The sequence below is a fragment of the Antedon mediterranea genome, chromosome 7 (genome assembly GCF_964355755.1).
Source record: "Antedon mediterranea chromosome 7, ecAntMedi1.1, whole genome shotgun sequence".
Lineage (NCBI taxonomy): Eukaryota > Metazoa > Echinodermata > Crinoidea > Comatulida > Antedonidae > Antedon > Antedon mediterranea.
The window spans coordinates 22,291,133-22,303,739 of record NC_092676.1 but is presented as its reverse complement, the minus strand read 5'-3'; the positions used below and the strand labels follow the sequence as shown (position 1 = coordinate 22,303,739).

The 12,607-nt window shown below is 33.5% G+C and overlaps 1 protein-coding gene across 1 annotated transcript; it reads left to right on the top strand.

The window, feature by feature from the left end:
* The first annotated feature begins 2,456 nt into the window (after nt 1–2,456).
* On the top strand, nt 2,457–12,443 carry LOC140054310 (uncharacterized). The gene is made up of 6 exons (XM_072099247.1): nt 2,457–2,600; nt 7,350–7,894; nt 8,246–8,293; nt 8,908–9,102; nt 9,448–9,759; nt 11,629–12,443. Exons 2-6 carry the CDS (start codon nt 7,369–7,371, stop codon nt 12,441–12,443), a joined length of 1,896 nt encoding a protein of 631 aa, XP_071955348.1. The 5' UTR covers nt 2,457–2,600; nt 7,350–7,368.
* Nucleotides 12,444–12,607: the final 164 nt, after the last annotated feature.

The following is a 12,607-nucleotide window of genomic DNA, read 5'->3' as shown; positions in this document are numbered from 1 at the left end:
ACTGTGTATTAAATGGCAATCGTTTTCTTTAAACAGAGTTTAGCGCCCAAACCGTTATAAGTCTGTCACTCTACTGAGAATATCGTCGAATAGCTTTATATATATTGTGATCGGCCAATAAACATGTTACTCATGTATTTTGACTTTACCTCTATATTATAGCATATGTTTATAATGTTTATATTTAATTACATTGATTTCCTTCAACATGATACTTATTTACTTCAAACTGAAGAGAATCAAGGAATAAACTATACTTTTGGGATAATTGTAAATCTAATAATTAAATTGAATTTCATTTAAATTAGATTACCTTATGGTTAGGCAGTCAAATCGGCGATTAAAACCATTAAAAGGCTTTTAATAATATGCCTACTTAACGGAGTTTTATGTTTAATATGTTAAAAAAAGAAAACTTACAAAATAAATTGGTGTTTTAATACATTGAAATAAGATTAGGACAACTAAATGAAGATATGACATCAATAAATATTGAAAAACTTATTATAATTCAAATTTGACAAATAAGAGAGAATGAAAATGCTAGAAGGTAAGGAATGATATTATAGATGACAATAATATAAAAGATAATTTGACTTTTTCCAAATCGGAGTGTTCTATTTTGAAATCTATAGTATATAAAACATTTGTTTTCAACTCAACAATTTGAACGCTGAACAAAACCCTTATTCTTCTCGGACATGTAATTGCTTTTCAACTGTAACAGCATTCTTGGAAATCATAAGCTTAGAGCGCCGTACTATTTCTTTAATCAAGTTTTGACTCGCCCACACACAAGATGGCTAAAGGAAATAAAAAAATTATGCCAGCTGAAGCTATACACAATATTCTCTAGACTTTTCCAACCAAAAGTTAGAAAAAGTGCTGAATATAGGGAAATATGCATGGCAATTGGGTTTTCAGATTTATGCCAGCTATAATATATAGTGCTAGATTGGTTTGCTAGATTTCACAACATCCACAGACACAGTGACTGCACTCTGTAACAGAAACTTTAATGGGAAGAAATGTTATACCTTTCGTAGTGTTAGATATCAGTAGGCAAAGACAATCAATGTTAGTTACAGACAATAGGAAGATATGGTTTTAGAAAAAAACTGTCATAGACATAATACATCAGAAGTAGTAGAATATCACTAGTCAAAGAAAATCAGCATTACAGACAATTGAAGAAAGGTATGGGTTAGAAAACAAGGCCATATAGATGGCTGCAGTCGCGTGCTCATTAGTGTTTACCGACCGACCGACCAACCTACCAACTGACCGAAATTACTGAACATGTTTAAAAATGTTGAAATGTTTCAAAACATTTATATTTTTTTAATTTACACGTGCGTAGCCTGTCACTTTTGACGTGCTCGTATAACCTAATTTCGAGTTGAAAAGTAAGTCAAGAAAACAGAAATCGGGCAAAAAGAGCGCGCAACAACATTTAACGCGCAGTGCGCGCGCAAAAATCTGCGCACTCATGGCAATTTTGTAAACGCTTAAAATTGCCTGAAACGTACTCTTATTTCATCGAAAATAAATTTTGAAAATTTTAAGCGCGCGTACGCATGCGTTACATGCGCTACGTAGCCTACGTAATTGTATTGCCATATGATGATTTATGCCCTGAAATTTATGAGTACCAAATTTCATGCTTAAATGAGTTTTATACATTGTCAACAATATTCCGAAACTACATCATTCTGATTCGGCTAGAAAAAAACAAAATGTTATTATTAGTGAACCTGTTAATATTTGTCTCTGTTTCGGTTTACTTTATTTACGTGTTTGACAAAATGAAAAAAATAACTATAATATAATATAAAAAAAAAATAACATTTTAAACAAAATTATAAAATCAAAGATTGCTGTTATATAACTGGGTATTGGTAATATCTAGTATTAAGCTCCACACTATCAAACTTTATGTGACAAAAAATGTGATTTGCCCATATATGGACATGGTGATGTCATATCGCTACCATATTTGAGCATATCATCACCATATTTGGGCACATAACAACACTTTATTTGTCAAACTAATAAAACCGAGTGTGTGATTTGTTATTTGTATTTTATCAGACAGTTCATACTTGTTACTGGGTAGTCTACAGTTTATCCATTAGTTTTAAATTTCATTCAGTTTCACATTGGATGATTATAAGTAGAATAATAAATAGGGTATTACATTTAAACTAGATATACTTCTTCACATCTGATTTTAATAAACAATATTACATGACCCCGTATACATGCAGGTCTCGGTTTTGTCTATTATATCTGTTAGACGCCATTGAATTTGACTATTATATTTTTCTATTTTAAAATCTTGTTATTGTTGTTTATGTTGTCGTTTCATTGGTTGATCGACTCTCTATTATTAAAATCGCACAATGGTTGTATTTATATTTCAGTATCGAGGGATTGGAATCATTTGAGATATTGGAATCATTGATGCCATATACGTATACTGTTGTTAGACCACGCAATCACCAAACCAGGGGAAGGGTGAGATTTATCTCACTCTTCCCTGATCGCCTATACGAGAAACTGCACTTTGTGATATTCTGCACAATCTTCAAGATTATAAGGTTAGTAGCTTCTGCTAAACGGTTGTTTTCTGAAGGTTGTTAAGAGATGAGTCCGGAATATTAATATCAAAAAGAAAGGGAACACTTAAACAACTCATGTGACAATGTTATGATAAAGAGTGAAAATTCATCCGAAAGCGAGACTCAATTACATCTCCCTGCTCAAACCATAGAGATTTTATAGTGAACAATAATCATCTTCGCGTCGAATTCTTCGAATCGAGATAGTCATCACGTATGCGATACATTCGAAAGGAATTGTGGGTAAATATAACGTAATGTCGAGTGGCTTTGCATCGCTGATTGTTTATTACTATTAGGTGGTTGCGTGCTAATGAATGTTATCAGGGCAGGGGTGGCGCCAGGATCTTCCCGACGCGGGGGCTACATTCCCCGACGCGGGGGCTACATTCCCCGACGAGGGGGCTATGCGAGCGAAGCGAGCATCACTAGGCTGGGGGCCAGGGGCCAGCCAAGGGCCCCCGGTGGGGGTCCAGGGGGCAAAGCCCCCGGAAGCAACGCGTTCTAGCGTCATTTGAGGTCATTTTAATCAGATTTAGGGTAGCCATTTTTTCCATTTTTTATAATGCATAAATAAAATACTGCGTGCAAAAAAACGATGCGCGATGACTGTTTCAATCCATATTTTTCAATTTAAAAAATAAAAGTTCAAAGAAAATTTAGAAAAATAGAGTTTTGGAGGTCCCGGAAATTGAACTTATTATACTTCAAAACATGAAACAAAATATATAAGTCCCTATCAAGATTGTGACTGAGCTAAGAAATGTTTGAAAAATAGAGATGTTAGGTCCCGGAAAATGCACTTCTTGTACTTCGAAATATGACCAGCTTTATTGTTGGGGCTGAGCTAAGAAACTGTTTAAAGCTAGAGCTGCAGGTCTTCAAAAAATTGCATTTTATACTTCGGAAAAATCAGGCCTAGAGGCTTAAAAAACGCAAGCGTAGACCTTTTTCAGTCGGGGAAATAAGTTTATTCCTCCCAAGTGTATGCGTGCGTACCATCTGGACTCCCGAGTGGTGAGAAATTCATGACATACAGGACATTGAAAATGTAATAACTTAGCTATAATAAGATGTTGGCTAAGCGAAAATGGCATGTTTTTTTGTTTAGTAATGGATGAAAAATTTATTTTAGGTGCCCCACGGTACAGAAGGTTACTTGTAAATTTAAAAAATTGGTGAACATACGAACAATTAACATAATTCGTTTTTGCTGTAGTGTAGCGTACGTCGACGCAGTACACGATGTAACCGTCAGTAAACTTCGCCTGGAAAATAACTACAGTACACATTTTGGTCCCTGGATGGAACATGATATCACGCGTCTCGACCCAACGTTGAACGATTCGTACAAAGGGATACCGCCAGACAAGTGCGTGCCTAGCTATTGTTTAGTAGTAAGTTAGATCGCTGGCAATAATGAATGCATATAAAGTGCATAATATCACTCTGACGTACTCTCACGGTCAATGAAACGTCGCGGTTTTCTAGGCGCTGAATTAAGCTAGCTACGAAGTGAACGCGAACGCTTTTTACTGTATATTATATTCCCCGACAAAAAGTACCCGTGTTCCCTTCGGTAACCGTCGGTAAACTTCGCCTGGAAAATAACTACATTACACATTTTGGTCCCTGGATGGAACTTGATATCACGCGTCTCGACCCAACGTTGAACGATTCGTACTGAGGGATACCGCCAGACAAGTGCGTACCTAGCTAATGTTTAGTAGTAAGCCTAAGTTAGATCGCTGGCAATAAATGAATGCATAAAAGTGCATAATAGCCCTCTGACGTACTCTTACGGTCAATGGAACGTCGTGGTTTTCTAGGCGCTGAAGCTATATGAAGTGAACGCGAACGTTTTTTACTGTATATTATATTCCCCGACAAAAAGTACCCGTGTTCCCCGACGGGGGGGGGGGGGGGGGGGGGGGGGCTAGGCTCACCGACGAGGGGGCTAGAGCCCCCGTAGCCCCCCCGCTGGCGCCACCACTGTATCAGGGCGGTCGGAATTATGGTCAAAGGACAGAAATAACAGTTGTTTATTTACACAAAAATGTATTACATTGTTTCCATCTACGTTTACTTACTAAACTCAAAACTTTGCACACAACACTAAGCTACGTCATTCATTCTGACAACCGCACCTTATTGTCATCAACTATATTGTGGCTTAACGTTTAAGAGGAAATACGTACTTTATATATTGATTGATTAATATTTCTAAAATAAAGTTCAAAATTATAAAAACTACAAACAAATTTATCATTTGAGCATGAAGAGTTTTTTTTTACTCAACATTTTTAATAAGGTTTCATAGTGAACGCGGTTTGAACACCGCCGGGGCTGGAATTTATCAAAATGATGTTGTGAATGCAATTATTCGCTTACTCAAAATAAAAATTATTTTCTTCTGACGAGCATACAAAAAAAATTGATAATTTACTACATGTAGGATAATATTTCTTCCCATTATTCTGCTTAACAAACCAAGTTATGTATTAATATATTACTTAACATTTTATATTAACAAATGTTCCTTAATATTTCATAACATTATTGTTGTTTGAAGGTTCGCGAAATCGAAATATTTATATAAAGTTTGCGGTACATCACGTATATAGTTCTGAAAAGAGCTTGATATTATACTTTGAACGATCAAAGTACGGTATATTGATCGAAACGTCGAGAAACTTAACAGTTCTTTTCAGAACTAAAAATACGAGGTGTACTGCAAACTTTATATCAACAATAGGCCTATTATTGTTGTTCTAAAGTAAATAATCATAGTTCTAGATCAATTGTATTACAGTACAGTGTATATTTGTATTTGGTACATTGCGCGAGAAACTTGATATGCTTGTTATGCTGAAACCATTATGGTACTAAAGTATTTATGTGCATATTACGCAGTTCCAACAAGAATAAAACAAAGAAACCATAGAAACTTGTTCTTATGGTAGGCGTTAAGGTAGAGCTACGTACGTGTACATGACTGTTTTTGTGTGTGAACTAGGCAGCGTTAGGCAGCTTTTACGCCTGGCGTGTGGGGTTAATAAAGCTAACAGGCGTCTGATATAACATTTGTTGTCGCTAGATTTCTTATGTAGGCCTAATGTTATGTAATTATTATTTTCCTTTTCTTAATAAACTTGATTTTCCCAATTTTTACCAAATGTTAAACTAGAAAGGGCATACATTACTAAACACAGTTTTATTTTAAGATAAAATGTTAAAATGATCATAGACAATCATTATTCGCTTTATCTGCAAATAACTCAATGCATGCCGTGTAATTTGTATTTGAATGAGAAACCCTGTGTGTAGAAATTATAGGTAAATTGCAAACAAACAGTTCTATCTGTAGTATGGGATAAAATGAACTGTTCCACGGTGGAAACACTGAAACCATACTAAAAAACCTAAATCATATCAATTGGTATCTTATTTTTATGAATGAATAAAAGTATATTACAATAATTATACTAACGAGGTATCAGAAAACGATTGGTAGCAAGAACCAATATAAACTTTACTAATTAATTTATCACACAATTAAGTATACTTATATAAGTACGTGTCATATACATGTAGGCCTACTCTTGCAGGGTGAAGATGAGTGTTAACACCCATTTCTTCCAGTTATTCAAATACGAGTAAAGATTAATCGATCATATCATAAACAGAAGTGGGTAAACAACGGTTAAGCCTGAGTAGGCCTAATTATAACATTTTTCTATAGTCTTTATCAAGTATATGATATTATTCATTCGAATACAAATAATTAAAAACTGTAGCTAGACTATATCATAGAAATATCATTAATTACTCACTATATTATAGTTTGAGATTCCTTCATTTAACTGCCACAGTTAGCAGTTACTTCTCCTAAATATGTGCACTGCCTTTTGTTGCTGACTGTACTGTGCACGGTAATGCCAAAGAAAGCACCTGTCTACTATGCAAATAAGAGTCACGATAGAACAATAGAAAAGAAATTCAATAAATAATGGGCATTACACCGGAACATTATATTGGACAAAAATCTATCATTTATACCGGAGTTAAGTTATGGAATTGCTTACCTATAATTATCAAAATGCTTTAAATTTATACTCTTTTAAGAAATGTATAACTAATTATTTATTTGACAAAATGTCTAAAAAGATTTAATATTTTTAAATTGTCTTCCAACTTGTTTTTCTTTTAATGCTTATAAAGAAAGCTTCCACTGTGTAATCATTTTTTTGCCTGTGAGTTGTGTAACTAAATTTCATTTGTTAATTGGTCAACTCACCCATAATTTAAACCTATTTTCCGTTATTTATCATATTATTTTAAAGTAATTAATTCTTGTTTTTTGTTGTTCTTGTTTGTTATTGTTATTGATTTAAATAACTTCTTAATACCTTATTAATTTGTTAGGGGTCTCGACTTAAAAGCTTTGCTTATTTTGAGTTCCTGTTTCCAAACTTGTTGACATTTTTGTACATATCCTTAGTTTTATAGAAATAAATTGATTTGAATTGATTGATTACGTATTATTTATTATTATTTCTCCACTGATACCCGTTACGTGTTCTGAAACCCTCTTCCTAAATAAACTTGTTTAGAATAAGTAATAGGACCTACTTTATGATATTATAATCTTCTTTACCTATATTTTACAACCAACGCATGGTGATGTTATTATCATGTCAGTTACATCATAAACATTTGTTATTGCAGAAAAAAATACTGGTGAAAAATGTCAGACCTTGAAATTAAATTTGATGATTTGAAATCTGAACTCAGTAAACATTATGAGGGTGAAAACTACAAGTTGTTAAAGTTTTGTTTATTTGATTACTTGAAAGTAGGAGACCTTACCACTGAGAATTCCATAGGTCATATTTTATTCAACAAACTTGATAGCACTGGTGGACCTGGTGTCATCAAAGCAAATGATGTAAATTTACTGTTGGAGATAACCAGACTAATAGGCCCAAAAGACGCCGAAGATCTTGTACTTAAGTATATAGAAGATAACAATATACGAAACCGGCCTACTAATTATACGTTGTCAGAATATCGGAAACAACTATTTAAGGCTGTGAAACAAGCTGAACCACTTGCATTATTGAGGGTTACTGCTAAGTATCGACTAGAACATCTTAATTATAGCAACCTTTGGGATATCATATTCAAATTAGAGACGGACAAGATTTTACCAGAAAAATTAAAGACGTTTACAAGTCTTCTAGGAAAAAGTGCACAGAAAGAACTACAAACCGGTATGTACAGTATTTTCAATTATATTTTTACTAAAATTATTTCCTGTCATGAAACACAAATTACTCACTCTGAAGTGGAATGCTGTAATCTTTTTAAGTTGAGATCTATTATAAATTTTGAGGTAGGTAAACAGTATGTGTAAAATCACTGACCTGTCTGCAAATTGTAAATAGACTTCATTCATTGAAACAAAGAACAAGCAGAAGAGAGGGGAAAAAAAAATTTATGAACAAAGTAAAGGGAAAATGTGCATAGAGTACTATAGCCTACTCAGGTGTGGTATTGCATAAAAGTAAACATAGACAATGTATGAGTGACAAACATTAATAAAACTAATAATTAATTTTTAGATAATGAAGTTGATGAAGATAGAACATCGATTTTCAAGTTTGGTGGAGGTAAATCATTTTGGAATTCAAAACAATCTACAAATAATAAGTAAAATAAATATAATATTTAAAACAATAGGCCTACCCTGAACAGGAATTGAACCAGGGTCTTAATTATGGAAAGGTAGATACATAACCATTACACCAAACTCACTTCACTTGTTATAAAGTGCGATTAAGCTTACTCAACTACGTAACAAAATAAAAAGATAAATGATAATTAAAAAAAGAAAACCAAACTTTTTTTCGGGGGGTTGTGGTGACATAGTTAAATGTCACGTCACAAAGCAGAATTTGAATCAGGGTCGCAACCATGGGAAGCTAAATGCATACCGATTACACCAAACAAAAGGTTTTAGTGCAATTTTCACATACACTCACAATGCCCATCATTTTTAGTAGCGTGGACGCGACTCTATAGTTCACTATGTCGGTCTGTCTGTCTGTCCAGTATCACTATGTGTTTTAGCACGTGACTTTGGATGTTGGCCTTGTTATGTAGGACAGTTACTTTACGAGGAGGTATGCACTCTCGGAGTTTTGTTTTGTTTTGTCAGATATACTGATAATTTAATTAATATTAAGTAATTCAAAAACGTATATTTTAATTACTGTTTACTTAGCATCTACCTCGAAACGAGTCCGTACAAAAGATAACATAGCTTCAGGATCTGATTCTGACGGGTACGATGAAAGTGTTCAAGCTCGTAAACAAATGAGAAAAATGTACTCAGAAAATTCTTTAAACGATGGCGATGACAGCAATACCCGAACGTCTACCTCTAGATTTCAGGCAACTCGTGAACAAACAAAAGAAGGTACAGTTGGTGACAATTTCAAAATAGTATGACAATCAAAATGTATGCTTTAAGGTACTTTAGAAGCATCTACACTAAACAATTAGACCCTTCAGCTTTTGTTGAAACACATTTTAATCAGTCTTTTAAAGCAATGATTCCTTTACTTTTTGATGTGTGTGCATTTCTTTCAAATTCTTAAATTTTTAAATAAATATTCTACTGTATATTTTTATTGTATAATCAACTTTTTGATTTGAATCACAGTCATGTATAAGCCACAAGAAGCAACATACGGTTATTATGATTTAAACACACTTTTTGTTCATACACACTGTTTTATTGATTTTTTAAAAAATCTTATAGAAAAAATAGAAGTATATCTACTTGAGAGAAAGAAGGATTTGTGCAGCAATGCCAAGAACTTTACACCGGCAATATTGAATAAGAGATACAAATTTGACCTCTCTGAGCTATTCACAGAGTTGGATCTACTCAAGGAAAATGACCAGAAAAGAAATAGTAAACCAACGACATTAAGAGAAGTATTACCTATTATAAAAGACATACCTGGGTGTAAAGTTCTTATAGATGGTGAGGGCGGTATAGGTAAAACGACTTTATTGAGGCACATGGCATTAAATGCTGCTACAGATGAATCATTTGATGTATTTAAAGGTAAAATTGTTTTCATGCTCTGTATAAGAGATTTGGAGAACAGGGACGGAATCCTAGATCTCATTGTAAAGCAACTCGATATGGAAGAGTTTAGGTATAAAACACAGCTTCCACAAGACCCAACATTAATAAAAGAATACATTGTGAACCATGATAATAAAATAGTGTTACTGTTAGATGGACTAGATGAATTAAGATTTGAAAACAACAGTTTAATTAGGCTTTTTAGAAATAAAACATTAACAAATAGTGTAGTGATACTTACGTCACGAACTGAAAACATAGATGAATTTATAAACGCGTGTGATGTACACTTAAGAGTGAAAGGGTTTGGTAAAGACAGCATTGGAAAGTACATTGGCAAATATTTTGAGTATTGTGGAAACCGTGACCTGGGATTATCTCTGAGAGAAGAGCTTTCGATTGATACAGTTCCTCTTACCGTTTCGCAACATCCTGAAGTATGTTCATTGTGTAAAAATCCTATGTTACTTCTCTCAATTTGTATTATGTGGGACTAGACAAACAAAGTATTCCTAGTAATAAGTCTGATCTTTTTAAAGAAATATTTCGAAGTATTTTGAATCAGTTCATCGAAAAACAACAAGGCAAACCTATTTCTAAATTTAAGGATACTCCCATGCAATATGTGAGCGCTATGATTTGGTTAGGTAAATGCATGTATCATAACCTAAAAATAAAAATCAACTTTCAGTTACCGAAACAGATTTAACAGCTAACTCAATGAATATAGTTGACCCCATAGCCCTGAAACTTGGATTTGTTTATGAAGATATGCCAATTTCAAAATCTAGTTTTGAAAAGATGTATATGCCTCCTCACAAGTTGATAGTGGAATCGTTGGTAGGATTTTATTTATACAAACTATGTGAAAGTGAAGGCATGAATGAAAATAAATTACTTATGCCCCTGGATGAAAATGAATGGAAAGTAATACGAGAAAGTGAGCATTTCGAAATGACAAGAAAGTTTGCAATTGGATTTCTTTGTGCTGATGCTGGTAAATTCTTAAAGCATTGGATTACAAATGATATATCAACATATCGATTATTGGGTCTTTGCTGGCATTCCGTTAAACAAGACCATGTAGACACCGTGGAGAAAGCCTTAATTAACCATATGACCACCACAAATTTTGAAAAACACATGGATGACATATCTAATTCATTAAAGATGTATATTGAATATACTAGACCATGTGAGAAAGTTAATGAGCATTTTATACAATGTATAAGTCAACTTAGTAAAACTGGTATTAGGAAAGATGTATACAGTTTTCTTCCAACAATTTCATCTGATTGTAAAGGAAAAACACTTGCACACCTTGCATGTATTGGAAATTGGAATAAAGTTGTATACAGGGGAATTTCTTCTATAGAGGTTGATGTATTGAATGATATGATCAAAGAGTGTTCTAATATAGGCGGCATTGCGGCAAGTTGTTAATGGATCACTTCACTTTTAATGATCTTGGTGATGTTGATGGCCCTTTACTAGGTTCCTTATTGACTATGTCTCCTAATTTGGAATCTCTTACAATGACTAATTGCAAACTTTCAGGTAAAATAATGAATGATATGATTATAAAGTGTTCTGATACAAAATATAAGTTGACATTAGATAACCTTAATATTAGTATTAATAATCTAAGTGACATTGATGGTACTTCTTTAGGTTCTTTTATTAGGTCTTCCAACCTGGATGATCTTAACATGCAGGACTGCAATATATCCGGTGATATAATAAATGATATGATTATAAAGTGTTCTGAATCAGAAGGTGAGTTGAGATTAGATAACCTTAATATTAGTTGGAATAATCTAAGTGACATTGATGGTACTTCTTTAGGTTTTTTCATTATGTCTTCCAACCTGGATGATCTTAACATGCAGGACTGCGATATATCCGGTGATATAATAAATGATATGATTATAAAGTGTTTCGATACAGAAGGTGAGTGGGGATTAGTTTGCCTTGATATTAGTTTTAATAATCTAAGTGGCATTAATGGTACTTCTTTAGGTCGTTTCAACCCGGTGCGTAGACTTGAAATGCAAGACTGTACTCTATCAGGTGATATAATGAATGCTATGATAAAAAAGTTTCCTTGGTGTTTATCTTATCTTAATATTAGTAGTAATAATCTGAGTGACATTAATGGTACTTCTTTAGGTTATTTAATTATGTCTCCCAACCTGTATGGACTGAACTTGTATGACTGCAATCTATCAGGTGATATAATAAATGATATGACTAAAGAGTGTTCTGACAGAGGAGTAGAGCTGAGATTATCTGATCTTAATATTAGTAGTAATAATCTGAGTGACATTGATGGTACTTCTTTAGGTTATTTAATTATGTCTCCCAACCTGTATAGACTTGACATGTATGACTGCAATCTATCAGGTGATATAATAAATGATGTGATTAAAGAGTGTTCTGACAGAGGAGTAGAGCTGAGATTATCTCGTCTTAATATTAGTCATAATAATCTAAGTGACATTGATGGTACTTTACTGCGTTCTCTATTCACTATGTCTCCTAAGCTGAATGTACTTAGCATGTACAATTGTAATCTATCAGCTGACATAATTAATGCTATGTGTAGAGATTGCTCTGAAAGAGAACGTGAATTGTTATTATGTAAACTCAGATTAACTTAGATTTGATGTGCTGGCAAAACATGGCTCATACTACATTCCAATAATCGATCTATAACTCTATGTTTCATAATTGTGGGAGTTTATTTTCACTACACAATTTGTTGTAAGTAAGCACTTTATTATCAGTGCGGGGATAGTTTAAATTACACAGTAAAATCCCTGTT

Bases quoted from the DNA above. Each gene is read 5' to 3' on its own strand.
- LOC140054310 (XM_072099247.1), top strand. From the start codon at position 7,369: ATGTCAGACCTTGAAATTAAATTTGATGATTTGAAATCTGAACTCAGT. The intron at 8,294-8,907 runs GTAAATCATTTT...CTGTTTACTTAG, and splicing joins GATTTTCAAGTTTGGTGGAG to CATCTACCTCGAAACGAGTC. The intron at 9,103-9,447 runs GTACAGTTGGTG...AAAATCTTATAG, and splicing joins TCGTGAACAAACAAAAGAAG to AAAAAATAGAAGTATATCTA.